The following is a 26,937-nucleotide window of genomic DNA, read 5'->3' as shown; positions in this document are numbered from 1 at the left end:
ACCCCCTGTATCATTTTGCCAGATTACCACTCTCTTGATTGTGGAGAGTAGGGGTGGATCCTCGAGTTAATGGCATGAAGCAGAAACAATACAGTCATATTCTTGTATGCTACCTCCTCTTAGGCGTCTCTTTTTTCAGGGTATTACTTGCTTCCGCTCAACATCGTAACGCGATTGAACAAACACGCATTGCGAGGACATCCAAAACAGTTGCGTGGGAAGCCCGCACGTGATTTTATCGAGGCGCGGTTGCCAAGCCACAGACTTCACAATGATGAGTTCTTCGACTTCGATTATTCAAGCGAAGGACCATACTTCAAGTATCTACCGGAAGAAATCCTCAAGAAGTAAGTCTTTTTTCTCGCTAAAGACTATCTTAAGTATTATGTTTACAGTAGGGTTCAAAGTTACCCCTTTTTTGAACATCTTGTCGAGCGTGATCAAGTCGTACACATCCACAGCATCATGTGATACATTTCATTAGATGAATTTCGTATGTTTGATTCGATAACAAATTCTCCGCGGACTGTTTTGTACAATACTTCTAACTTTAGTAACAAGTAATCTTAAAAATTTCAATCGCTTAAGTCGAGTCTGTTGGAGAGAAAGACAGAGCGAAGAACTTTCAGACCTTTATTATCACCGCAAGGCCAATAACTGTGAAATGGTTAGGATTGTGTGTTGTAAACATAATCACGAACTTCAAAATTTGTTCGAAATATCCGTGAAGTTAAATTTAATTGCGTCTCATACAATTACTTTAAAAGGTTTGCAGTGTTATGTTTTGTTGAATTTATACTGTAGCGATTTGATCTTAATGAGATGCCTACTGTAAGTATTGACAGAACGTCTGATTTCGTGTTGTTTTGATGCGTCTCTGATGCTAATACATACTTCTTTTCAGCTCTGCTTCATCAGATGAGACAATTTCTTCTCAATCACTATCCATTATGGCTTTTAAACAGCACACAGACTTGACACACAAAATCATGGTCTGCATCTTGCTCATTTTGTTGAAAACCAATGTCTTTTCCAATCATAGATCTCATTTAGCTGCAGTATTGTACTTATCTTTACAAATTGATTTTCCTAAAGAGCCCCTCAGATAGCCAAAAAAATTTCCGTGGTCAAATTTTCTGGTGAAATTTAGGATATAATTCAAAGAATGTATCCATGTAAACGATAATTCAGCTCCTTATGTCAAATGTCTTCTTTGGAATCCTTTGGCCTTAAAGTTATTTGACATTCACCTGGTGGTTAGCCTTAGTAACTGACACTCCAGTGAGTGAGTGAGTGACAGAGATTTTAACTTTAGGAAAGTAAAAAGGCAGGTTTTTCGTTTTGCAAAGCTGCAGCCTTAAGGACTAAAGGGAGGAAAACATAGAAATGTCATCTGGCATTTCCGATGAAAATTTTGTCAACAAAGGCCTCCAAGATTTCATTTCCTGTATTTTGAGTTCACCCTTGTATGAAGTGGAGGTAATCCATAGCATAGACCAAAGCACAGACTTATTCCAGTATGCTCCTTTGTGCAAAAGTTAAAAATCTTACGGTGGCACAGAAAGATGATAGAGAATCACATTAAAAAGACTGTTGAAAGAAGGAAAGCACTTTTACTCCTTTTCTAGAGGAAGGTTTCAACAAGGAGAATGTTGTATGAAAACTTGAGACCAGAAATGAAAGAAAAGAGTAGGTCTCTCTGCAAGGGTTGAAATCTCTAGAGTGAGCAGTACTGAATAGATGTTAAATTTCAATGGATTTCAAATCAAAATGGTTTTAGACCAGTTTGATCAGTATTGTACTATATCCCAGTTACATCACCATAATCCTGAAACATTGAAAATCACAGACCAAACCAGTTTGATTTCATTTGGAGATGAAATAATTCTAAGCTAAATCATTTGTGCAAGGGGTTATTCACTTCTCAGCTTTCATAACTGCATCTAAGACTTGCACTGAAAATCCTAATAACTACTCATTAAATATAACATTCTTTCTCCCTTGAGTAATAGATGTCAGAGGAAAATGATCAGGAAAGTTCAAAATTACATCTAAAAGAGGATGCACAAAAGGAAGTTCATGGCAACTTGCAGCTAGACAAATGCACCAGTGACTTAACTGTGGTATCTACTGTCTCAGAAATGCTAGATCAGGGGGATGTAACGTCAGTCATGACAGATCTTTCAGCAGAGGATTCTGTTCTGCATGGGTCATCAGTTCTTAATGAAACAGAAGCAATTGCTTCTTCTAGTGACTTGGAAAGTTCTCCCTGCCTCTCAGATACGCCAGTTTCAGCAGATTTGCTTTCAGACTCTTCAGTCATAAACTCAACTGTAGGGCTACTACAACAGCCTGTTGTGTTGACGTCGTCTGTGTTGCCATGTGTGCTGACTCATGTGCAAGGAACTTCAGAGCTCCTTGCTGGTGAACTACAAGAGAGAGGGGAGGCTCAGGAGGAACTGTTAATGGTAAAAAGGGACGACAGAGAGGTCCTGGAACCTTGTGTTGTGGTAAGTCCTTTTAAAGGTCAAAAGGAATCATATCCAATTTGTGAATGTGAATTTAAATACCTATAATGATAGTTGTCTTTAATATATTTGCTTCCTTAGATAGTTTTTGTAGGTAACCAGAACATGATTATGAGTATGGAAGAGAATTTAGTTCATTTAACCCTTTCACTCCCCAGATCTCATCAGTAATTCTTATCACCATCTGCCCTACAATTCCTAGAAAGTTGGCTTTGGAAATTTATATTATCAACTATGTTGTTAAAACCAAATTATCTTGTTTGTGAGCCCCAAACCAACACAGCAAATAAAAAATTCTCCCCTTTATTCTTATGATCCTAGTTTGTAGAAGTCAGTATTGGATCAAATGATAATTCTGTAATTTATATTTTTCTTTATTCTCATTACTTGTCTGCTGGATATTGTACTGATATTAAATAGAATAAGAAAGATGGTAAGTTTTGAGTTTGGTTAAGAAATAGAGAAAGATGTTTTTGCTTAGGGTTAGGGCTTAGGTTTAGGTTTAGGATTCCATGAGGAATTGAACATCAGGCCTTTGGATTCCTTGCTCTGATGCTCTACCACTGAGCCACAGAGACTCTATGGTGGGCAAGGCCCATTACAAATATCATATATGACAAGAGTCCTGCATACTGCTTGGATTGGCTATGTTGATAGCCTCATGCATTCTATATGAGGCTGAGGTTTAATTCCTCATGGGGAATTTTTTCTTTGTCGCATGCTTGTGACAAAGACAAAAAACATCTTTCTCTGTACTGATATTGGTAGGGGAAATTCTGTCATGATCACTCATGGTAGTTCAAGGATTAAATTTGAGACCTGGAACACTTAGGAGCTCACCATTATTTAGAACTTAGAAGCCAGTTGTTTTCAATCACCAAAGGAACTGAATACCTTATTTGTTTGAATTGTCATCCTCTAGAATTTTAAAACTTCTTGAGGAAAACTACAAAAACACCACCAAAGTTTGCAGTCACAGCAAGTAAATACTTCAGATTAATCGAATAAAGTAAACAAGTGAAAATATTAAATAAATATGATTGATTGGATGCTGAAGTTTAAAGAGATAAGCCAAAAATTTTTTTCCTTAATTTCTTTCCACTTGCACAACAGTCATGACTAGGAAAGAGTGGCTAGTTGCATTCTTAGCACTCTGTTATGGCCCAATAACAACTTTATCTTATCAGAGAACTAATATTGAACACAAACTTTGTGTTTGATGACTACAAGTACCTCACTGTGGTAAATTCCTCTGAAAACTTTGCTAATTGACTCATGAGATTGCAAAGTGCAGTAGTGCACTTTACATTACATTCACTTAGGATTTGATTTGCTAAATGTAACTTTTTATGGTTAATGCAGTGGGTACAAATTCAGAGGGTTTTTTTTTTTTGAATTGTTGTAACCTAACATAATAATCACTCAGAAGCAATGGAAAAATATTACAAGGATTCAATTGGAGGTCAGACTGAACAAAGGCAAGGCAATCACAGACAGTATTTTTATACTAAGGGACCTGACCAGAGAAGGGAATAAGATGATTTTGTTTGTGTCACAATTTCATATTTACTTGATCTACCCATAAGGCTCTATAATATTCTCGAGAATTCCCCTTCCCCCCCCCCCCTCCCCACTACCACCACCACCACCACATCCACCACCACCACCACCTCATTGCAGTTAATTAGCAGTCAATTTTTTATAGGGACCCCTGCTTTGTACAACTGACCCCCCCTCTATTACCCCTGAAAACCATGTGATCCCCCAAAAATCCTCTGATTTTTTTCCCTCCCCCCCTCCCCAGACCATCAATGATGACTGTTCCCTTCGTTCATATTTCTTTTTCTCATTTTCTAAGTTTTTGTTCTTTTCTTTATTTAGTTTACAACATCAGAAGCATTGCAGAGCACCAGTGCTTCAGAATCACTCAGCTCCTCCTCAGCAACAGATGTTGTAGTCACAGCACACCCATCTAGCTTGACCTATCTGCGGCAGATCTTTGAACAGGACCAAGTTAGTCCACAGGGTCAAATTGTATCCGTCTTGCCTCATGGCATTACATCACCTCTGTCGCCGACCTTACCGGAACTTCACCAGTGCAAATGGGACAACTGCTGCGAACATTTCTTGTCTCTAGAGGATTTGGTTGCGCATGTCAATGAATACCACATTAGAACTGAAGCAAGTGAATATAGCTGCCTTTGGCAGGGCTGCGCGCGCAACGGAAAGGGCTTCAATGCCCGGTACAAAATGTTGATACATATGAGAACACATACCGGAGAAAGGCCCCACCGTTGTAATCATGACTCTTGCGGAAAGAGCTTCTCACGGCTCGAGAATTTAAAAATACACACCAGGTCTCATACGGGAGAAAAACCGTACGTTTGTCCCGTGGCGGGTTGTAATAAGCGGTACTCCAATTCAAGTGATAGGTACAAACACACACGGACTCACTCAGAGACCAAACCTTACCACTGCAAAGTGGCCAACTGTTACAAAAGGTACACAGATCCGAGTTCATTGAGAAAACATTACAAAACGATCCACGGGAAAGATATAATTAGTGAAGAGCAAGATTAATGAATGATGACCCACTTATAATTACAGTTAGATTGCATCGTACTTTTTTTCTACTCTCTTAATATATTTTTTCCACAATTTTTGAACGACTGTGTTTTGGACAGAACCCTCTTGAAATAGCAGCTGAAAAATGAAACCACTTATTGTCGTGTGAAAAAAAATCTGGCGGGGAATGATTTGGGAATACCTAAACAACACACTTCAATTTAGCACCCGTACAAAGTTTCAACCAGGGAGCTGTTGTTTGATGCAAGCGAGAAAATGTTGTCCTAGATTTGAGACAACCAGCGAGAGAAGCACAGTTAAAGGTATATGATATTTAAATATAATTTTTTTTTTCCCATATTTCTAGGGGTAATGAAGTGAAATTTTCCTTTTTATCTTGCAATTTGGGCCTGGAGCTCGTTTCTCGAAGTCCCCAAATAACCTAACGGGTTCGTTTGGTTTAAGATACGGGATTCAAAACAGAAATGAGCTGGTTAGGGTTCTAGAACCTACTCCTCGATTCTTTAAACTCTGATTTTAAAATAAGGCTTCGGGCTCGTTAGGTTACCAGGAGTTTCGGGAAACGAGGTTTAGGTGCATTTTTTTTTTCGGTTGAGTGGAAAATTTTTTTCCATGCGGTAATTTGTTCTAATTTCAGCCTGTTTACTGGGTTGTCAATCAAAACGTAGGTTTCTTCAATGCCATGGCAACGAAGACGTTGGGCTTGTCACAAACTTTCAAGTCACGTCAAGTCACGTTTCCATGCTCAAGGCGTTCTTATGTGTTAGTTTCGATTGCTGGTACATATTTCGATGTAACAAAGATGAATCAGACGATTTAATTTTGATTGATTGAATTAGAAATATTGTTAACAGTTCTATTAGGAGCACGATATTTGTGTCGCAATCGATGGAGTTATGCTCGAATTAACTATTACGTATAAAAAACGAGAGCAAATAATCTAATTGTTTAAGAGTAAAGCAATTTTCGATTGAGTGTCGAAAGTAACCCGGAATTGCATTGATTTTACTTTATTTCACAATGTGATTGGTCCAAGAAACTCGCGCCACTCTTTCAACCAATCAAATGCCAAACTAACACCAATCACGAGTTGGTCGGCCGCGTTTCCCGCGCTTTGGGCAGTTTGCTAGTTTTTACCTTGAGTTCTCATTGGCTCTCCAGAAAATGTTCCCTTCTTCTGATTGGCCGATGTAATTACCTCGGTTTCGGTTTCATGACACTCAATCAAAAAGAGCTCTAAAGCTACTATTCGTTCAAAACTCAGAGAAAAGACAGGCTTGGGATTTCATTTTACTTTATTTACAATCTCACGCTTTGTAACTATCGCGAAATAGATAGCGTGCAGCTTATTCGATCAGATGGCAGCATTTGAGATAGAATGTTAGTGGAATTTAACTGAATGTACAAGTGTATATTTGAAAGATATTGGTAAAGAAAATTGAAAGGGTAATAAAAGTTTACCGATTGATATGTATTTATTAGAGTGTTTGTGTGCACCTGAAATTTAAAGATAGTCTCGTTCGCTCAAATTCCAGCGTCCAGTCCTAAAACTAAAGTCCATCCTAAAACACACAGTTACGTCCAAATTTGCGCAGCTACGTCCGACTTACTACAATTATGTACGATTCCGATCGATTTCGGACGATCCACTGTCTGATTTCGGAACGTTAAGCCCTTTCGAAGGATTCTATCTAATTTTCGACGGTCCCGTCCGATTTCGGACGTTCATGTCCAGTTTTAGATGGTTCCATATTGTTCCGGACGATACAGTCGGATTTCGTATAGTTCAGAATTACTAAGTCGATCCCCTCCCACTTCAGACAGATATCTGTAAATCTAGGAAATTATGTATTACAAAAGTTGGATGGGTTCCGATTAATCTTGTTCGGGTAATTTAAACTGAAGTTTTCATGCTGCCTATGATTCTTCAGTTAATACAGTGAGAGGGTTCTGATAAATTGGTTACCTGCTGCGGATTTCTTTTTAAAATACCTACTTGAAAAACTCTAGGTTTTACTCTGAGAGGGTAACCGATTTGGCACTTACAATTACTTTTAGAAATATTTAACCTTTCTATGTTTTTTTTTCTGTTCCAATTGTTTTAAATAATCCTGCCATTAAAACTTTGCGGACTGAAGGCATAACGCATGTGCCATACAGTGAACGGTCTATTTCAATGAGACTGCTAAATCTAATATACAACTCCATTGAAGGAACATAAACTTTGGTCCCACGCAATTTTTTGCATTTCTTCCATTTGGAGAACACATCTATTCACAGTAAACTTCGGGAGAGACGCACAAATACCCCCTGAAAAGATGTTCCATGCACTTAAGGGGGTCAGTTTTCCGTTTTCCATTTTGGAAGTTTCGGTAAAGCACTTAAAAATTGAGTATAGAAAGTAATCCGGAATTTTATTGTTTTTTTTTTCTTAGCTCTGTTATTGGTCCAGGAGACTCGCACCATCCTCTAAAACCAATCCGACTTGATCAATCGCGGTCTACCGCGCTTTAGACAGTTTGCTTGCTTTTACATTGAGTTCTCATTGGCTCCTTGTGGTATTTTTCTGTGCCCTGATTGGCTGTTTCTCTTTTTTACTTTAGCACTAGTTTTGGTTTCACGGCAATCAACTGAAAATCACTCAAAGAAAATGTACAAATTTCGTATTGTTACAAATAACCGCAGAAAAAAGTATTCCAAGCACACAGAAAAAAATAAGTCGAAAGTTCGCCATTTTGCTGAACCGATATCGATCCCCAGCAGTGTTTTAAAAGTTCCTCTGTCTCATTGCTGTCTTCGTAACTTTCATACCCAGGCGACCTCTGATCTGTCGGATTAACGATATTACCAGACTTTCAAACGATGTAAAGTGGTTTTGTTACTGTTGCTTGAGGGGAAGTGATCCACCATATTGACTACAAAAAAGAAAGAGAAAGTCAATTTAGGCATAGAACGGTAAACGTCATTTTAATGATGTGGCTTATTTTGAGCAAATTCTTTATGATCTTATGTCTTATATTAATTTGGTAACAAAGACTGATCGTTTTGAAAACAATTCCTTACCAGGTCTATGCCGAAAAGGTGTCTGTGAAATTTCTTCTTGATAAGTGGTCTGGTTGAGACCGATGAATTGACCAAAGTTTCCGTTCATTCTTGAATTGCATTTTCTTGAGGGAGGGGTGCGGTCAATACGTCTCTGAGGGACGGGTGGGAGAGAACAACTGGAAGTTTGGTCTTCTGGTATCCAAACCATGTATGTTTGAAGCTGAAGGGAAACAAGAACAACCATGACGCTTACATACATTCAGACTCCCTTTAAGTACACGTCAGTTTACACACACAATGCTACCGTTCCACAGAAAGACACCCAGTTCAAGACCTTAACTAAAAACATTTTTACACCCTGTGTAAGATGAAAGACCCTGGATACCCGGCATACCCTGTTTAGCGGAACCTACCCAATAGGACCAAATTAATAACAGAATGTTTCCTTAACTACCCCACCCCTACTCTCTTCTTAGGGCTTTACAGTTCGGTTGCCATGGTCGCTTATTAAATCAAAGTATAAAAATATTTATCTTTAATTATTTTTTTGTTTCTTACCCTATCACCAGTTTGAAACGGAAAGAATATCCTTGGATGAGGTTTGTTTCTGTTCACGTGACTTAAAATAGTCCTCCTTTCCATTCCGGCGTTCTGAGACTTCCGGCGCGCATGGGCCTCAGCGGGATCTCCGCTGTTCAGGTAGAAAACATAATTGATGTAAGATTGATGTATTATGTAAGCTTTTACGAAACTTTGAAGGGAAAGGGAGTATCAGAGAAATCTTTACGTCTCCATCGAAATATTCCGTTTGAGTTTGATTTTCAGAATCATGAGCTGTTTCCAAGAAAAACGAAAAACAATGGATCTTTCAGCGCTCGATTCTTTATCCCAATTTAAAATCCTTTTCCTATGACCATTCTACTTCACCTTTTTATTTTTGTTTTTTTTTACTTGAAATAATGATGAAAATTAATCACTTTTGCCTCTAAGAGGTATTTTCCTTCCTTTTCTACTTTGCAACGCCAGCTTTTCTTTTCCGTGCTATCGCGTCTTTCTATACCATGACCTAAAACTTCGTTAGGGTACCTCTTGTTGAAAACTGGAAATTAAGGATAAATATAATATCGACATAAAAAGAAAACTGATAGAGAACGGAAAGTCTTATTTTTTGTGGCGAAGAACGTCAAAGATTCCTTTAAATACTCATTGTAACCGAAAATTCTAACCAGATGCCTGTCTTAGCAGTGGACAGAACCTAAGTACAACACAAGCTTTGTTGCTATGAGGGACGTACAGCACTATTGTTTAAGATTTCACGGGAAGAACTGGAAGAAGATGTTGGCTTTTATCGTGAAAAAAGACTTACCCGAAGATCGTAGGTTTCTTCAAAGCATTCTCGAAGTAGTTCTTCAAATTTGGCGGTAAACTAACAGAAATTTGACGCGCTCTGGCATCCTTCACTACCAAAAATATTTAAACAAGGATCATTGTAAAGAGTAAAGAACAAATTAGTAGAAATTTTACATTCGCGTAAATGTATTATTAACTGTGACTAAAAGAGCCGAAAAAATAAGGAAGTACTTAGAAAACGGCTTCTCCAACCTGTAGTTGCCCAGTCTTTGTAGGGTATGCTTCTACCACTGCTCTTTGATACAGGAATTTCATCTCTCATTCTCTTGAAGTTTGGTAGCGAGTGCACTAAGACCGGCAAAAAATTGTTTCTGTGCAAAAACCTAGACCGACTTCCGAACTGAGACCACCTCTTGTAAGATGAAAATATGAATTTTTTTTTCGTGCTTTGTCAATGTCAGCTTGCGTAAGAATATTTGGCAAGGCCTTACGACCATAGGAAAACTTGCATGCAAGACACACAAACTCAACCGCGCGTTTGGCACTTGAGTCTAAGTATTTGTTTAACAGATAAGGACATCTGCAAGAGCCATTGTCAGAGGGATTAACGCTTTCATGAAAGAAGTAAATTAGCTCTCACCACGGTCTGGTTACCCTTTGTTGGACACAGAAATTAACATTCCAGCTCGAATCGCTGGATTCTTTCCGTGAAAATAGTTCTTAAAAGCTTGATCGGTTAATAAGCGCCAGTCCATAAATCATGATATTTTGCGTAGCACTTATTCAACGTCTCGTATTTGAGTTGGTAATGAAGTGGCGAGTAACTGTTTACCGGGTAATAATGAATAATTCAATATTTATCGCATCTTAACAGTCTTTTGAGAAACCAGTGGTTTATTTGCATGTAGATTAAAATGCTTCAAACCTACACAAACACTCTATTCAAGGTGGTGTTAATATCTCTTTTATCCGGGCAGCTGAAATCAAATTGCACGATGCCCAAAAGTGCGCGCGAGACTCACAAGACAGGCTTGGAAGTAAAGTTGAACATGGTACCTAAAGTTACTACCACTGTAATTTGCTTTTAAAATCAAATGCAAAGCCTGATCAGATTATTCAAGGATTAGAACATATTTGCGGCACCTTTTCTTCTTCATTTACGCTTCGTCACATAGCATACACGGCTTAATTAACCTAATGCAAGGTCGAGCGTAGGAATGAATTAGTGAAAAATGTTATATATTGAATGAAAGCCATCTTAGAAGTATCATGAAACAGGCGACTCAGTTCACGCTTCGGTCGGTACCAGCTCCTGATCCTGGCCATGGTTGAGGATGACGATCAAAGTAGATGAATGGATCCGCTGGGAGACTGGAATGGAGCCGCTGCTTGTCCTAAGGTCATAGGAGGTAATTGAAGGTCATAATAACCAAACCACCGACGGTGGACGAAAAATTCCATTCCTTTCAGAATTAATCTGCACAAAGAACCCGTACCAGGCTTAAAGTAAGCTCCCTTATGGCTCTATAGATTGCAAAGTTTCATCCAGACGTAAAGGTATTGTTTTCGGTAAGACAATGCAATCCAAATTTGTAGAATATTGGTTATAGAGGCTTCAGTGGTTTCAGAACATATTCCATTCTCTTATTTAAAAGTCAGTAAACTTCAAAAACCTCCTTACCTTTCCGATAATTTGACTTAATTGATTACTTCTTTTCAACCGTGCTCTTGCTAACGCAAGGGCCAGTTGCCTTTGTTGACAGCAAGTCTATTCGCATAGGGGTAATAGGACCATCAGGTACTTTGATATTGGGCAACAGATAAGTAAGCACAGCTCTGAATTCTCTTTTCTTTAATTGTTTGACTTATACATAATTAGGATAGAATGTTTCAATAGTGACCATCCTTTTTGACAACCTTAACTTAGAAACGAAAATGACTTGTTTCCTCTGTGTTATTCATAATTTAAAGCTTCCTTTTTTGTTCGGATCTGTTTCTTAATCAATAGCATATCGAGAAGAAATAAATCTCTTGCGCATAAAAAATACACAATAAGTGTCATAATACAAGTATTGACTCTTTTTTTTGGCATTTATTGTAAATACTACACTTGTGCTTAGTGGCTTAGATGCGGTGAAATAATTCTAGATAACTCTCACGATCCTCTAAGAAGATGTTAAAGGGCATGTAAACCCAAAAATACATGTTTTTCTTATACTATGTAAAAAGTGGCGTAGAAAACGAATTTGAAATTAGTTTTGTCCAATTCGACTTATTTTAGAAGAAAATCGGCATTATCAACTGAAATTCCATTTCGGGCGAGAAGTCGTGACGTAAGCGGTGGAACCAAAATATTGCGCAACACATATTTCCCAGTAGAACTGGTGTGGGAGTTCGTGTAAGTAGCGGTAGTTCGGAAGATGTTTTTTCAGAAGGTAGCGACTCGAATGCCTTAAGCTTAGTACATGACAGCGCTGGGGATAATCCAGAATCTTTAGGAGAGTCTGGGCCACGTCCGCCGCGTAGGGTTCACCGAAGCGATCCGCACGAAGACAGTACAGAACATGTCGACAGCGATGCGACCGTCTCGGAAACTCAGACTGGTATTTAATTTACTGTGTGATTTATTTGTATTTGACATGAAAATGCAATACAGCGAGGGTACAATCTAAAGGAATGCAACAGAATTTTTTTAAACTTGAGCTTCTGAGAGTGTTTTATATAAAATTATCAAAGGTGCGAGTGTGGAACTTGTCAACCAATGCCGAAAACTCATGAAAGTGTTTGTTGTACGGAAATCGGGCAATTGTGGCAAAATGGCCTGAAACCCAGATAAGTTGTATCACTGAGCATCCAGGTTTCAGTCAATTTGCCTCGATTTCTGGGTGCTGGAGACGGCCAAGTACGCTTACAGGCAGCAGTAAAGCACAGATAATCACACCAGAAACGACTAAGCTAAATATTTTCTGTTTCATCTGTTTTGTTACATTTTGAGATCGATTTACTTGAGTTGTTTCTGCCATTGATTTAATACTACAATACTAGAGCTAGTTGTTTTTCGCTTCTTTCCTGGCAGGAAATTTCGCTAAATTGCCTACAGATAGCTTGTTCGTTGGTGTTGGGGACATCTCAGCAAACACTTTAGGGTCGCTGTGCTATCTTGTGCGGTAAACAATATCCTTCATCTCAGAAGCATTTCCATCGATAAAACAAGTTGTATCATGTGCATTTCCTTGTGTGGCCTTCATAATTATCCAACCCTGTTTGTGTTTGCTTCGATTTGCATTATTGAAAAGATAGTTTTGCAAGCTGAAATCAGGATCTTTTAAGTTGAACTCAAAATGATGAATATTATCCTACTGACCTATGAATGTATTTTCACTGCTGTGAAAACCGTGACACAAATTCTTCTGCTGTTTCTCTGCAGGGTTTCTCAAAGGAAGCACTAAGTGGGGCTGGCATGGATTTTCTTATAGAACATAAGGGTTGATTATGGGATCCTGTATAGAATTCTCTGTATAGAACCGACAAAATTCCAGATCACGTTATAACACACTGATATCAACGAATTCTCTTTCTTTGATACGTGTTTCGACAGGCAAAGGTTCAGACATGTCAGTGTCTTTTACGGGCTCAGCGCTGGCTCCCAAACAACTGGCTTCCCCATAATCTTTCATTAAATGAGAAAAAAGGTGTTTTTAGAGAACCAATAAAGCTATTGTTGTTTAATTAACGAAACGTTCTCATGTAAATCGATTTTGTACTTTCTCTGTTGACCTCTAACTTTTGAAGAGCTCAACTTCTTTCTCAGTTTGGTCAGCCACTTCCGAATCCTCGTCGTCTGCCGACTGTATGGGTCGTTTTTCGTCTTCCGAATAATTTGCTTCTGGTGAGGCCTGAATCGTCGGTACAGCACCAGGAATAAAAATGACTGCTACAAACAACAGAACGTTCGAACGGCTCGACGAAATCGGCTATTTTCACTTGAACAAATTTCACAAATTGTCGCTTCAAAATGTAATTTGTGATAATCGGTATTGACATAAATTAATATTTTGCCGACACGGAACAGAGAACTGGGTGCGAGCGTAGTACGCGAAGGCTCATGGGTAGTATGTTTGTAAGAAGAGATCGTTGAGTAACTTGTGGCATTCTACGGTCAGCCTTGCCACTAGCACTTTCCCATAAGGTTTATTTCTTGCCTTTATCACTTTTCCTTGCCTAGTTATGGACGAAGCAGGCGTAAGATGTCAGAGATTAAAAGGTTGAAACGCGATTCCGTTCCTCACTTCAACAAAAAGAGCAACGAGGAGCAGTACAAAGCTAACAAAGCTATTTAAGATGCTGTTGAAGACGCCCAGATTGCCCTCGAAAGGGACGGCGTCGAGAAGATCAAACAAGCCTTGGATAAAGGTATGGAGCTGCTTCAAGAGCGTCAAAAATTAATTTTACTGGCTGATAAATCACAGCACGAGTGGAAGACGGTCCTCGAATGCAAGCACCTTGATCTCGCAGACGACGAATAAGATGAGAAAAAGATATACAGGGCCGAATCCAGAGCAGCTAGGTCCACGAAGCGTTTCACATCTCGCTCGACCCGGCAAAGAAGTAATGTTACATCGACTTCAACAACTCCGCAGTTTTCCGCCTCACAGCTACCCAATTTGTTTTCGCGTGTAAACCCGCAGCTTTCGTCCCAGAGATCGTCTTCTGGTTTGTGCTTTGCTTGTGGCAAACCCGGGCATTGGAGGGCTTTCTGCCCTAATTTGCGGTTTGATGTTCCTTCTAATACCGGTCAGAATCCCAAATGACTCACTTCGGACGTCGATTTGGAACATGGCCTTGTTCATGAGGATAGCGATGAATTAATTTTTCTTCGTGTCAATGGAAATTCTTTCAAGGTTAAATCCGGCGATGATTACTCGTCCGTTAAAGGACGGCTACGTGGAGCCCTCGCATTCTGGAACGACATTCACGCCCCTCAATTTATCCTGGATGTTATTGATTATAGCTATAAATTACCGCTTCTCCAAATTCCTCCGCCCTTCACAGCTAAAAATAACAGTTCGGCTTTGGAGCAGGCACCTTTTGTCGAAAGTGCCATTAACGATCTCTTTATCAACGGTTGCGTCACTGAAGTGTTTGAAGCTCCTGTTATCATCAATCCTTTGTCCGTATTTGTTCAAAAATCAGGCGAAAAGCGTCTAATTTTAGACCTTCGCCACGTTAATCAGTTCCTTTACAAATGCCGATTCAGGTGTGAAGATTTGTCTATTGAAACCAAATGCGTTTGGGAGCCCACTCAGGTTATTACTTGGCTCGGAGCCGTTCTCAATTTTTCCACTTCTGAAATTTCTGCCACTGCTAAGCGAATTACCATTTTACAAGAAGATTTAGCGACTCTTTTGGCCATTCCCTCGTCTTGTCATCCAGTTCGGAAGCTTGCCTCTGTTTGCGGAGAAATAATATCTCTTGGCCCCTGCGTTGGTAATGTCTCTAGGCTTATGTCTAGAAATTTATTCGCAGTCATCAATACCGCGCAAACCTGGAACTCTTACGTTCGTCTTTCGTCTGAAGCTCTGGCTGAGCTGGTTTTCTGGAAGTCTAATGCGGCAAGTCTTAACGGCATACCTATTTGGCCTGTCAGGCACAAGCCTTCGAAGATCGTCTATTCCGATGCTTCTGGCTCAGCTTGCGGCAGTTTCATCGAGTTCGAGGGGAAGATGTTCCATCAAAACCGGGCAGATTTTGAGAAAGCTCAAAGTTCTACATTCAGAGAGTTTATTAGTGAAAGCCTTCGTGGAGTCATTGAGAGCCCAAACAGTCACGTGGTTTACGGATAATCAGAACGTTGTCCGGATCGTTAATTCAGGGTCTAAGACTCCAGCATTACAAGAGCTTGCAATGGATATCCATCGTAGTTATTGCTTAGTGCTATTAACATCGATATGCAATGGATCCCAAGAGACCTGAATAGTGCGGCGGACGATATAAGCAATTTCATTGATTATGACGACTACACGATCAACGATATGGTCTTCAGTGTTCTTGACGACTTATGGGGTCCACATACCTGCGATGGGTTCGCTTGTTCCAACAATGCCAAAGTCCAATGCTTTAATTCAAGGTTTTACCAGCCTGGTTCGAGTGGCGTTAATGCGTTTTCTCAGGATTGGTCTCATCATAATAACTGGCTGTGTCCCCCTGTGTATTTAACTTGTAAAGTTATTAAGCATTTGGAGCTGTGCTGTGCTCAAGGAACTCTGATCGTTCCCCTTAGGAAGTCAGCCCACTTCTGGCCCATCCTGTGTTCGGATGGTTTCCATTGGAGTGCATTTATCCATGACTGGGTTATCCTGCCTAACTTTCCTAATTTGTTCATTAGAGGAAAAGCCGAGAACTCTATTTTTGGTAGCAAGCCATTGGCTTTGGTTTCGTTAGCTCTACGTCTTGTCTTTAGCATCATTCCCTGATTAGATTCCGAGTTATCTCGTAAAAGTTTTCTAGCTCCTTGTGTTTGATTCCATTCGGGCTAGAGTTCGCTGCTGTCTCCACTATGTACCGATAAGGCGTCTTATATTTGCGCGAAGTACTTATTATTTGTTGATAATCATTTTCTAAGTTAAACGTGTTAGGCCTTAGAGAGGCATCCAGGAGAGGCCCTAGAGGGGCGATTTGTCATATGTATTTTCATTTTGTACCCTAGAGGGGTATTTTCTGTTGGCATTGTGCAAACGCCCTAGAGGGGTACGTTCACTAGAATAGCATGGTTTTTTCTCTTGTATCGTTTTACGCAGAAGTGTATTGCCTGATCGGCAAAGTGGTCTTCCTGAGTGAAGACAGTGAGTTGAATGTAATTCAGCATTGTGTGCATTGCTGCCTGTCTCATTGATATTTGTACCTTTTTTCTTTTTTTTTTTTTTTTATCCTTAGATATCTTCACTTCCGTTTTCTGGTCTTCAGAGGCCCAAAATTCCCCGAGAGTGGATCAGCTAATGGAGAATCTAAAATCTACCGTGCTTGCTTCCAGAGCATCTGGGACATTCGCAAATTACTTGAGGGCGTTTAACAAGTCGTGACCCTTTGCTAGTGATGTCTTGGGTACCTCGGAGTTTCCAGTCAGTCCAATCGATTGTGCCCTCTACTTGCAACACCTCCTCGAGTCGTCCAAGTCCGTCGCTTCCATCAACTGCGCCTTTTACGCGTTCAAGTGGGTACATCTTCTTGCAGGCGTCGACTCTCCAACATTACACCCTACTGTTATTGCCGTAAAGGAAGGAGCTGTTCGCCTTGCCAGTCAGCCAATAGTCAATAGAAAGGAGCCCCTGGACGCCCACCACCTCAAGGTCCTTGCTGCAGAGACTAATCTAGAAGACCTTTTACAATTACGAAATTTAGTTATGTTCATTCTCGCATTTTCCGGTTTTCTTAGAAGTTCCGAGTTATGCGTTATGCGTAGCAGAGATGTTCAGTTTAACGAGGGTTACATTACAATCAGCATAGAGAAAAGCAAGACGGACCAACTGAGGGAGGGCAGGTCGGTCGTTATTGCTGAGTCCTCATCTATCACGTGTCCCTGTTTTTTTACTTAAGCTGTATATGCATAAGGCCCAGATTCCTGAAAATTCAGACGAGTATCTTTTTAGGGCCATTTCAGCTTCGGGCAATCACAAGCGCCTTATCTCTGTAAACAAGCCGATTTGTTATTCTACCTATAGGCAGTCCTTTAAGAAGTCTTTCCCGATTATTGTACTAGATATCTCTAAGTATAGCACTCATTCAGCTAGGTCAGGTGGAGCTACTTTAGCTGCCAGCTCTGGCATTTCGGAGAGGAATCTTCAGCGCCATGGTCGCTGGGCCTCAGTCACAGCGAAGAACATTTACGTTAAGGATTCTCTTTCCAGTAGGCTAGAAGTTTCCAAGGCTCTGTTTCTCTGAGCTCAAGCCCTACCTTTAGCTTTCTATCTTGGGCCTGGCTGACCAACGCGCCCATGCCTCAACCTTTGAGTGTGTTCGGTTGTGTAGTGAAGGCAAAATATGTAATTTGTGATAATCGGTATTGACATAAATTAATATTTTGCCGACACGGAACAGAGAACTGGGTGCGAGCGTAGTACGCGAAGGCTCATGGGTAGTATGTTTGTAAGAAGAGATCGTTGAGTAACTTGTGGCATTCTACGGTCAGCCTTGCCACCAGCACTTTCCCATAAGGTTTATTTCTTGCCTTTATCACTTTTCCTTGCCTAGTTATGGACGAAGCAGGCGTAAGATGTCAGAGATTAAAAGGTTGAAACGCGATTCCGTTCCTCACTTCAACAAAAAGAGCAACGAGGAGCAGTACAAAGCTAACAAAGCTATTTAAGATTATTTTATTTTTATTGTGTAATTAGCCTGATATGATTTGTTTTCTTCATTCTCTTCATTGTTTATAGATCAACCTTAAAACCCCAAAGGTGGCGCCACTGCAGTTGGTCGGGGGTACACGGTCCCTATTTTCCTAACAAGAGGTTTTTGGGGTTTACGTGTCCGGCTTTGGCGAATGTAGGACGTTACTTGATGTATCTCTTATCCACTTTGTTGTAAATTCATTGTCACAATTAAAATATATCTTGGGCCTGGCTGACCAACGCGCCGATGCCTCAACCTTTGAGTGTGTTCGGTTGTGTAGTGAAGGCAAAATTTTGCGTCATTTGGAAATATTTGCATTGTATGCCCAGTTTTGTTTGAATCAGTACAAAACTGGACGGCACAACGCTTCACCATTACGAAAAAATTGATTATATTGAAGCAAACTGTACGTAAAAAAATCATGACGAGACCAGCAAACAACGGCTGTAGAAGAGACTCCTTCGTGCCTCACGCGATTATAAAACGAGACTTTGGAGGATCCACCCGTGACGTCACAGGAAAGATGGCGCCATTCAAGATGGCGAATGTTTCGAATTTGGAAGAGCTTTTACAAAGTGAAAATGGACTTTTGAGAATAAACGAATGGTACCTTTGGTGTACTTGATATATTTACTAAACATCTATGTGAAAAGAAAATGAACGTTTTTTGGGTTTACATGCCCTTTAAGTTAACTTTACGGTTTTCTCTCGCCAGTTTATTCTACTTTACCTTGCTCTAGATATCATTGATATACGACTATAAGAGACTGATATAACTTAGTTAAAAGAGTCTTGGTCGCGGGCTTTTAGCTTGAAAGAAAATTGCTTTAAATTTCTTTCGTTATTTCGTTAAGTCAGTGGCAAACAAGTAATATACTTCAGGTTTGCGAAAACGCACAAATCCGAAGAATCTCAAGGGCATGAATCTTTTCCAATGCTTAATTCTTCATTTGCTTTTCCCTCTTGCCAAATGAATACAAGCTCGCTGACAAACAAGGCAGAACTACGGTTAGACGCACGGAAACTCGTGACTGTAAACTCCTCTCCCCCCAGGAAAAATTCTGGTTACACCCTTGTTGGTTTCCCTGTCAACCTTCTTTATTCCTTACCGCCTCAGTCTCCTTCGTAGCTGTTCGCTGTTCTCAGGGGTATCACGCAAATGCTCCCCAGGGGGAATGAGGAGGGAGTGTAACATGATACTCCGAGGAGCTGCTGCAAATGAAAACCAGCACAACTTCCTCTTTCTCGTTTACCTTTTATTTTTTAGCGTTTGCCTACCAACCCTGGAAAACGGATGATTATTTTAAGGCTTATTTACTCGTTAATTCTCTGTGGCGCTTAAATTAAAATGGCTCAAGGTGGAGTGACGTATTCCTAATCATAACTCTTCAAAACACATCTTGAGGTTACTTTATTAGCTGTGATCATCAGTCAGAGTTATTAAAATTTTATTGGTTGCAGCCTGTGTGGCCATACCCAATAACCCTGAAAAGCAGAAAAAAATTCATTAAAACTATAATTTAATTTAAGGCACAATTAAGAGGGCTTTGTGTTTCGGGATGACAGAATAGGAGAAAAAAAGAGTTAGGTTAATTCAGTCAGTGGCGTCTCTCTGCTAAAAAAGTAGGTTGAAAGTGACCGATCATGGTAAATATGGCCTACATTGACCCTGCTGATATATGATGTAGAAAAATGAAATACCTAGCTTCTTAACCCTCCAAAAAAAAAAAGAAATAGCCTTGATAGCCCATTACTCTTTACATCGTATGATAGATATTAGTTTAGGAGTGGGGGGGGGGGGGGGGAGTGGGGGTAGGGCCAGGTCGGAAGATTTTGGTTGGGTCAGGATAAAATTTACTTGATCCCCCATAAAACTAAGTAATATCAAGAGAGTATAAACTGGTTATACTATCTCAGTAATGTTCTAATGATCCCCCTCTCCTTAATGGCAGTTAATTTGCAGTCAATTTTCTAATGTTGCACCTCTACTCTGTTGGCCTCGACTGTTCCCCCCATCCTTCCCCTCTAAAAACCATGTAATTCCCCTCTCTCCACCCCAAGAGAAAGAAATCCTCCGTTTCAGCTAGAGAAAAACTTACCCTGTTCGGGTAATTAAACGCATTGATCATGGTTTTTGGGTGTGGATTGTTTTTCCGCAGTGGTGAAGTGGGGTGAGGACCTTGTCTTGGAAAGTTAGTCTCTCTAAAATTCGCTTTGTAAGTCGATACCCCAATAGGGTCCTCTGAAGGGTAGTCGTATGGGGGTGGCCTGGGGAAAAGAAAAAAAATCAGAATGTTTAAACCACAACTTTTTTTGCCAAAATGGAGAATAAGAAATTATCTCTCAAATGTTGCAAAAAAAATTGCAACAGACAAAAAAGAAATAAATAAATAAAAGACTAGAAAAGGACAAACGAAGAAGAAGAAGAAGAAAAACAAAGCATTCATATCAGTATTCAAGTACTCATTCTTTGTTTGATAATCTTACAACAGTTGGTTCAGGCACTGACCGGCCATTTCAGACAAATAGAAAGCGACAGCCAAGTAAATGAGATTAAGAGATAAAGATGAATGCCATAAAATTTGTTATGAAAATTACTTGGCGCTCGGAGCTGCTGGCCCAAAAGTTCCTCGGTACTCGTCCCTGTACTTCGTTGATTTGCTTACATTACGATAATTTGAATAGTTAATCGGAGCTGAAAAACAAATAAATACATTTTAATTCAGTAACGTTGACAGTTTTCGTTGAGCTCGTAAAAAGTTAATGGTGCAACTGTAAAATCGCTAGATCTTATAACAAACGACTGATGTAGCCTTTTTGTTTGAATTTTGCAACTATACCTCACTATTCCTTCCAAAAAAATAGCTTCATAAAAAATTGTTTTTTCAAAAATAAAGCGTATCCGGTTATACTCACGTAAGTTGCTGATAGATCTGAATTTAAAGGATTTTGGGGGTTCCACTGACTGACTGACGTAGTCCTTCTGATATGTTGTCTGAATTGGAGTTGCTAAAAAATGATAAGATACAGAAAAGTAGGGCTAAGAGACACAGAGAAAGAAGGAGAGAGAGATGAAACAAATGCTCTACCCAAATGTTTAAATGTTCGTAGTTGTTACTGAAGATTCACAGAAAGATTTATCGAGCTTTCATTGCACTTCTTTCATGCACCAGTCTGGAAAAGCATGATCAAAATGTTGCCTGCAAAGTAACCCTTCGCGAGTATCTTTACCTACGACACATCTCCAAAAACAACGAACAAAAGTAAGTAAATAATAAGATTTATTTACCTATGGGAGGTAGATATCTCCCGCCTTGGTATGGCATGGCAATTGACAACTGAATGCAAGCCAACCCAAATCAGTTTGTCAAAAATTTAACTACTTCTCATGACGATCTTCGTCGTTCCTACATGAAAAATTAGTCAGTAAACATTTAATTAATTAGTCTCATCTGTACTGGCTGACTAATTACTAAGAAAAACGGATCTGCCATAAAAAATATAAAAGATGTTCGTTTGGCGTCTAAAGTTATTGCATAAAATGTTATGATTCCTCATGCATACTTTTCGACCACTTTAGTGACCTCTGCGTGTAAAGCATTGAAAAAAAACTGTTTTTGCGATGAAATCCTCGTTTCAAGTACACTAGTGATTCAATCTGTCATGAAAACAATAAACAGAAAACTCCTAAGCGAAAAACAGTACTAATGCAGTGTTTAGAGAAACTTAACTATAATGTACACTACTTCTTCTTTTGTTTAATAGACGTGGTTATCTAAGTCAAACAATTTCAACAGAATCGCACCATGATAAAAGCTACTATTTGGAAGTCAAATCTCTCTTGAAGAAGGAACAATTTTCCATTACTTACCATGAAAGAAAGATTCAAATGGAAAATGTTTTCAAGCGCAAAGTTGCAGTTTGGCAATGATGTGTTTCCACGGTTTCCACAACTGAATGTATTCCCCTGATAACTGCATAACTGTGATTGGCTGCACAGCTCCACAAAGATGACCATTCATTATTTCAAGAGTGTGCTCGCTGCCACGAAATCAAACAGTTAATCAGAAGATCATCAACAAAGCTATCACAATGTTTGAATTATCTTTTTTGTGCGACTATCAGTTCCTTATACAAAAATGTAATTATGTGTTGTCTACATAAACTTGAGTTATAAGCGCATCAAGCGGTATCAGATATCGCCGTATTTACTTTCAGAGTAATAACGCTCACTTAATTTTTTTTTTTTTTCTTTCAGGTCCTACTTACGACTACTAGTTTCAGTAGTGTTCTCAGCTGCGAGGATCTTCTAATTTCATCTTTCCACCGCAGTGCAAATATGTGAATTTTCATATATCTAAAATCTTCACTCACTTAATTAGTTTGTAAGACCCCATTTTTACAAATTCCCAAGAGAAAACAGTCAAACAAACAACCACAAATATTTTGTAAGTTCGTTTGCTTTATTTCATATTCAACTGAAGAGACAAAAGGCTCTATTATCGTCCTTGACAGCTCTGTTTTACGTCATTGTTTAAAGACCTGAACAAATTCAACATATGATGATTCATACTCAAATGTAATTACTGGGATACCTGTGGTAGCCCAGTCATAAAATGCCTTTGTTTTTTTGTCGTCTTTTTTTTTTTTTTTTTTTTTTTTTCCTCCGCCACAAAATGGAAAAATTGCGCAATAGTACCCAGAGGTCATTGGGCCCTCAACACCATGACAACTAACTGTGATCCAATGAGGGTGAAGGTGTTCACATGCTGATCACGTGTTATCGTGATGATGATTGACGTTGTCATGCACGGACAGGTCCGGGTCACATGACGAACACGAGATTTTTGCTTAGAAAACTCTTTTGTCGGTCGTTTTGTATTTCAACGTGTTCTGATTATGATCACCTGAAGCATTATAGCGCAAACGCTCGAAATACTTACAGACGCATACACAAGTCGTATTGTTCGCGGCCAATCCACACTAAAAAATGTTATTGAGCGGTAATTTTGGACCGGACTGAGTCGCGAACTGTGTATCCGTTGTAGTTTCTGGTGATTTCTGCCGTTTTAAGCTTGCTTTACCATCACTGTTATTCACATCATCTACTTTTGTTACGTTGATAAAATCTGTACAGACATCACACAAACCAACTCGCACACAAAGTAAGAAGAGTATATTGAAGGCTTGAAATTATATTACGATCGATTTTCATCAAGAAATGGGCCAGGAATTTTCCACAATAGTGCAAATAATCGTGAAGGCTGATCGAGGAAAAGCGATTGCGTGACGCTCGGTAAGCTGTAAGATGACATGTTATTATTTACCAGACGTAAAAACTCTTCAGATTCTTAGTCTGCATTTTGTACCCACTCTGCAGTCTCCAGTCTATATTTTGTATCCGGTCTGCTGACTGCATTTTGTACTAACAGGTATCTGTGACACCAATACAGTTTATTTTTGGTTACATTTATTCGCACAAAACACATAATCTACCACAAAATACCTGTATGTGAGGTAATTCGACATTTTCGTTCTTTTCCACGTTAATACTCTTCTTTCCTTTTGTAAGAATGTAGACCACAAGTAATCCACCCACCCTACAAAAAATAACTCTTGCATGCATAGCATGCCTAAGTTTTGAAATAGGTGTATGCCCTTAGCCAGACTTGAGCTCACTATTTCAGTATACTAATCCGACACCCGTAGTATCACTACACTCGATTCCAAGGATCCAGTACCATCCAGGTATCCCAGTTACCCTGCTAACAGGGTCTAGTTCATAACAAAGCTGTTACTGAAAATGATCCTTTTTGAAAAACGACTCAGCATGAAAGGTGAGTCATGACCCTGTGCAATTTGTGTTTTGATCACCAATGGGAATCTACGGTACAACATGTCATGGCTCCGGCTTGAACGCATTGAAAACTACCAATATCGTGTTTAATGGTGTATAAAAAAGATGTATTTGTTGACAAAACGAAAAAGAGTTAAAAAAAAAAAGAGTCTGATACAACTGTTTACCAAAATATAAGTATGGTGTGTTGCCTGTAAAAGAACCGTTTCAAATGCACGTTAGTATTTCTTTTGTTTCAGTACACAGTTGAGTCGGGCATTCTGATCACAGAAAGACTTGTTAGTCTCAGTTTTACTGGAACTCCGTTAACTTAACGGAGTTTCAGCAAAATTTAGAAGGAAAGGACAAAGGCATGTCAATTTTTTTCTTTTATTAAAGTACATATTTCTCTTTTACCATAATATTTGCATTTTCAAATGAATATTTCTTAATTTCATGGCGATCAAAACTTTTCAGCGTGTTATCTCTCTTGATATAATCCTTGGCCTTCAGAGCCATTGTTTGTAGAGGGAAGATCTAAAAATTTAACAAAAAAATAGACAAATTAATGAATTTGATTAAAAAAATATTTGAACTGTAAAGCGAAATGGTGCCTGTCACTGCTCAGAGAAAAACGTTCGATTGGTTCCTTTTGATCGTACTCACAACACTTTAAAGGAACTTCACCCTACCTTGAATATGAGGGACATAATCCTGTTGATAAGTCGACCGAGTCTTGTCCTGGCACACTTTTTTAAGGAGCTCAGAACTAGTGGAGGATTCTGTCCCTTTAGAATTAACTGGGGGAAGCTTTCGGTAATGGGACCACACGAAATAATCCTTTGAAATTGAAGAGAACGTACGAAGTCATTTTAATATCTTAAACTTTAATCTCTTTTATTCATTCATGTTTTTTGATGCAGTAGAATAGAAGTGAGACAAGCTGAACACAAAATTCCTTTGAATAAACAAGTCAAAGATTTATTTGGAATGCATGATAATTCTTAGTTTACCCATACAACCGTCCTCTATCAAGGGAAAAAGAGAGTGACCTGGTAGCGATAGGTTTTGGATTTTGCATCTGACTGTTCGAGGGAACAATGTAAGTTTACGAGACCAATCATAGGGAATAATTCATCAAATTTGCTTTCAGTTTACTTTACTTACTTTAATCGGATGTGCGAACACCTGCTCCATATTATGAGGGTGAGGGTTATTGCTCCTGTCTCCAGAGGATGTCTCATAAGGCACTTTAATTGTAGGTTTTCCCTGGTGACTTAGGAAATCGGTCCTATACGTGGAGTCAACTGATGGTTGTCCTGGAGGGTAGAAACGCGAAGTTCGCACTCTAAAAAGTTGTGAGAAAAGAATTTTCATCAATAAAAAGGTTCAAAATTAAAATGGATGAGGAGAATAAATGAGAACAGAAACTTAATAACTAAGAGATCAAAGCCAGAGGAATTTTCTGTAACTTTCATTTGTCGAAACAATATGCAAACAAGACTAATGTACTTACAGCAAGTCAGACTTGGCGAGAGAGAGGAAACTGGAGAAGTTAATTTAAAGAAATTTCCATTTTCCCTTTCGTTTACTTTTGAAGAGGGAATAAATAGAAGCCACTTATGACTTTAATTTGTTTTGTGCAAAACGCCTATGGGCTGCTAGTTAAGTGATTTATAACCAAACGATCTGTGTTGTGCATGCCGCCATCAGGAAAATTTTACCTTGCATCTGGCGCTGGTGGACCAAAAGAACCTTTATATTCCCTGTTGTATGTTGATAAAAAGGCGGATGGAAGAGAACGTGAGCTGTCCTTGGAACTTTCAAATGATGATTCTATAATGCATATAGACAACAAAGTATTACAATTCCTTTACATGAGTGTGAACTGGATCTCTTTGGTGTGATTGTACTGAATAAAATTGCTCAATCTTGACGGCTTTTAGATTCGATGGGCAAATTTGCATTGCTTAGAAAATTAGAATTAAACCTTAACTCTTAAGAGTGACTGACTTCTCTTTCTCTTTAAATTATCACCCTGATCAAATGTAAAGGGCATGAAGATAAAAGAATTAGTCACCGATTCAAGAAGCCCCTGATTTTCACTCAAATTCTTCTTGTCAGTACCAAAGGAAATATGGAGAAAAGTTGGGAGAATATAAATACTTATGCTAGAGAGCAAAGGGTTAAATAGAAATTTTGGTTGACTGTTTATATCGTGTCATACTTGATTAATGCGAAATAACAAATTAACTCTTTGGAAACCAAAGCAAGTTACATCTTAGCACTTAAATACAAATTTCCTTTCTTTCGAACAAATTGGTGGCAAGTAAAATATGAAAACATGTTAATTCCACTCAGAGAAATGGCCTGACTTAAAAATTAATCTGTTGACGGTCATCTCTTTCACGCTCGGGCAAGATTTCACTCGTTTGGTGATTCCCTCATTTTTTGGGTCCCTGAAAATAATAGGCGAAGTTACTATCCAACAACACCGAACTTACCCGCACCTGGTGTCGTCACACTACTCATAGCGGCGTTAGCAGGAACAGACACACGCCAGACTCAATCAAATGATTCAATCGATAGGAATGCTAATTCCTCGCACTTTGTGATTCTTTGTAGCTCAAAATGTTGACGATCCAAAGATCCTCTAGGTGGTAAAATAATACCTCCTTCTACCAAGAATTCAACGCGTTTGTGATGAAAAGAATTGCTCTTTTGCTGGAAATACAGAAGTCTGAGGCGCACGACGAAAAATCTGAAATTGTGTTGCTATGCGTTCAGTATCTATGCCCACACAGAATTGGTTGTCAAGTATTGAAATACAATATTGACCCCTCAACCTTTTACAAGAGAAACAAACAGTTGAAACAGAACCTGGATTAACTCTTTGTTTTTGATTTACCTAAGGAACAAAAACACTCGCGCCGTGTAAACAATGTGTTTAAAAAAATCCTAATCAAGTAACGCGAGGCTTTCATTAAAGGAGAAGAAATGAATTTTCAATCAATCCTTATTTTTAGGGAACCCTTCACACATTTTATCTCCCCAGAAGATTTACCAAGAACGCTCTAATAAATCTTTCCCGTCCCCTTTTTAATAAGCGCCTACACTATCAGCTCCCCAGTCTAGATGCTCTATAGCTAACCATGTCCCTTAAGAGCTTATTAGAGCGTTCGTGGTAAAAGTTCAATTATATTC

The 26,937-nt window shown here is 39.1% G+C and overlaps 4 protein-coding genes and 1 pseudogene across 7 annotated transcripts; 2 read left to right on the top strand and 3 right to left on the bottom strand.

The window, feature by feature from the left end:
- The first annotated feature begins 206 nt into the window (after nucleotides 1-206).
- Nucleotides 207-6,584, top strand: LOC113681092 (uncharacterized). Of its 3 annotated transcripts, none has more exons than XM_027198157.2 (3): nucleotides 207-347; nucleotides 2,013-2,510; nucleotides 4,410-6,584. In XM_027198157.2, the coding sequence occupies exons 2-3, from the start codon at nucleotides 2,013-2,015 to the stop codon at nucleotides 5,106-5,108; spliced, it is 1,197 nt and encodes a 398-aa protein (XP_027053958.2). In that variant the 5' UTR covers nucleotides 207-347; the 3' UTR covers nucleotides 5,109-6,584. The 3 variants fall into 3 exon arrangements, with proteins under 3 accessions (XP_027053958.2, XP_089048326.1, XP_089048325.1); XM_089192200.1 differs by having other exon boundaries at nucleotides 228-347; nucleotides 2,007-2,510; XM_089192199.1 differs by lacking the exon at nucleotides 207-347 and having other exon boundaries at nucleotides 1,870-2,510.
- On the bottom strand, nucleotides 6,392-10,062 carry LOC113681093 (uncharacterized). Its single transcript, XM_027198159.2, has 5 exons — nucleotides 9,762-10,062; nucleotides 9,526-9,619; nucleotides 8,718-8,850; nucleotides 8,178-8,379; nucleotides 6,392-8,029 (listed from the first exon to the last, which is right to left on the bottom strand). The coding sequence occupies exons 1-5, from the start codon at nucleotides 9,829-9,831 to the stop codon at nucleotides 7,959-7,961; spliced, it is 570 nt and encodes a 189-aa protein (XP_027053960.2). The 5' UTR covers nucleotides 9,832-10,062; the 3' UTR covers nucleotides 6,392-7,958.
- Nucleotides 10,063-13,625: 3,563 nt separating this feature from the next.
- On the top strand, nucleotides 13,626-14,467 carry LOC149035722 (uncharacterized; annotated as a pseudogene).
- Nucleotides 14,468-19,136: 4,669 nt separating this feature from the next.
- On the bottom strand, nucleotides 19,137-22,257 carry LOC113681079 (uncharacterized). Its single transcript, XM_089192204.1, has 7 exons — nucleotides 22,167-22,257; nucleotides 21,769-21,938; nucleotides 21,187-21,304; nucleotides 20,814-20,906; nucleotides 20,496-20,592; nucleotides 19,997-20,165; nucleotides 19,137-19,382 (listed from the first exon to the last, which is right to left on the bottom strand). Exons 3-7 carry the CDS (start codon nucleotides 21,221-21,223, stop codon nucleotides 19,338-19,340), a joined length of 441 nt encoding a protein of 146 aa, XP_089048330.1. The 5' UTR covers nucleotides 21,224-21,304; nucleotides 21,769-21,938; nucleotides 22,167-22,257; the 3' UTR covers nucleotides 19,137-19,337.
- Nucleotides 22,258-24,109: 1,852 nt separating this feature from the next.
- Nucleotides 24,110-26,541, bottom strand: LOC149035721 (uncharacterized). Of its 2 annotated transcripts, none has more exons than XM_089192202.1 (5): nucleotides 26,238-26,541; nucleotides 25,458-25,569; nucleotides 24,901-25,081; nucleotides 24,426-24,573; nucleotides 24,110-24,270 (listed from the first exon to the last, which is right to left on the bottom strand). In XM_089192202.1, exons 1-5 carry the CDS (start codon nucleotides 26,263-26,265, stop codon nucleotides 24,215-24,217), a joined length of 525 nt encoding a protein of 174 aa, XP_089048328.1. In that variant the 5' UTR covers nucleotides 26,266-26,541; the 3' UTR covers nucleotides 24,110-24,214. The 2 variants fall into 2 exon arrangements, with proteins under 2 accessions (XP_089048328.1, XP_089048329.1); XM_089192203.1 differs by having other exon boundaries at nucleotides 26,244-26,526.
- Nucleotides 26,542-26,937: the final 396 nt, after the last annotated feature.

This window comes from Pocillopora damicornis, chromosome 13 (assembly GCF_964200805.1).
Source record: "Pocillopora damicornis chromosome 13, jaPocDami1.2, whole genome shotgun sequence".
In the NCBI taxonomy this organism is placed as follows: Eukaryota; Metazoa; Cnidaria; class Anthozoa; order Scleractinia; family Pocilloporidae; genus Pocillopora; species Pocillopora damicornis.
This window is presented reverse-complemented; position numbering and strand designations above follow the sequence as displayed.

Coding starts and splice junctions, on each gene's coding strand:
- LOC113681093 (XM_027198159.2), bottom strand. CDS start 9,831: ATGAGAGATGAAATTCCTGTATCAAAGAGCAGTGGTAGAAGCATACCC. Junction 9,620..9,761: donor CAAAGACTGGGCAACTACAG/GTTGGAGAAGCC, acceptor TATTTTTGGTAG/TGAAGGATGCCAGAGCGCGT. Junction 8,851..9,525: donor AAGAAACCTACGATCTTCGG/GTAAGTCTTTTT, acceptor CTACCTGAACAG/CGGAGATCCCGCTGAGGCCC.
- LOC113681079 (XM_089192204.1), bottom strand. CDS start 21,223: ATGCCATACCAAGGCGGGAGATATCTACCTCCCATAG. Junction 20,907..21,186: donor GAGATATCTACCTCCCATAG/GTAAATAAATCT, acceptor ATCATTTTTTAG/CAACTCCAATTCAGACAACA. Junction 20,593..20,813: donor CAGATCTATCAGCAACTTAC/GTGAGTATAACC, acceptor TTTGTTTTTCAG/CTCCGATTAACTATTCAAAT.
- LOC149035721 (XM_089192202.1), bottom strand. CDS start 26,265: ATGAGTAGTGTGACGACACCAGGTGCGG. Junction 24,574..24,900: donor TGTTCGCACATCCGATTAAA/GTAAGTAAAGTA, acceptor TCAATTTCAAAG/GATTATTTCGTGTGGTCCCA. Junction 24,271..24,425: donor TTATGTCCCTCATATTCAAG/GTAGGGTGAAGT, acceptor TTAAATTTTTAG/ATCTTCCCTCTACAAACAAT.
- LOC113681092 (XM_027198157.2), top strand. CDS start 2,013: ATGTCAGAGGAAAATGATCAGGAAAGTTCAAAATTACATCTAAAAGAG. Junction 2,511..4,409: donor TCCTGGAACCTTGTGTTGTG/GTAAGTCCTTTT, acceptor TTCTTTATTTAG/TTTACAACATCAGAAGCATT.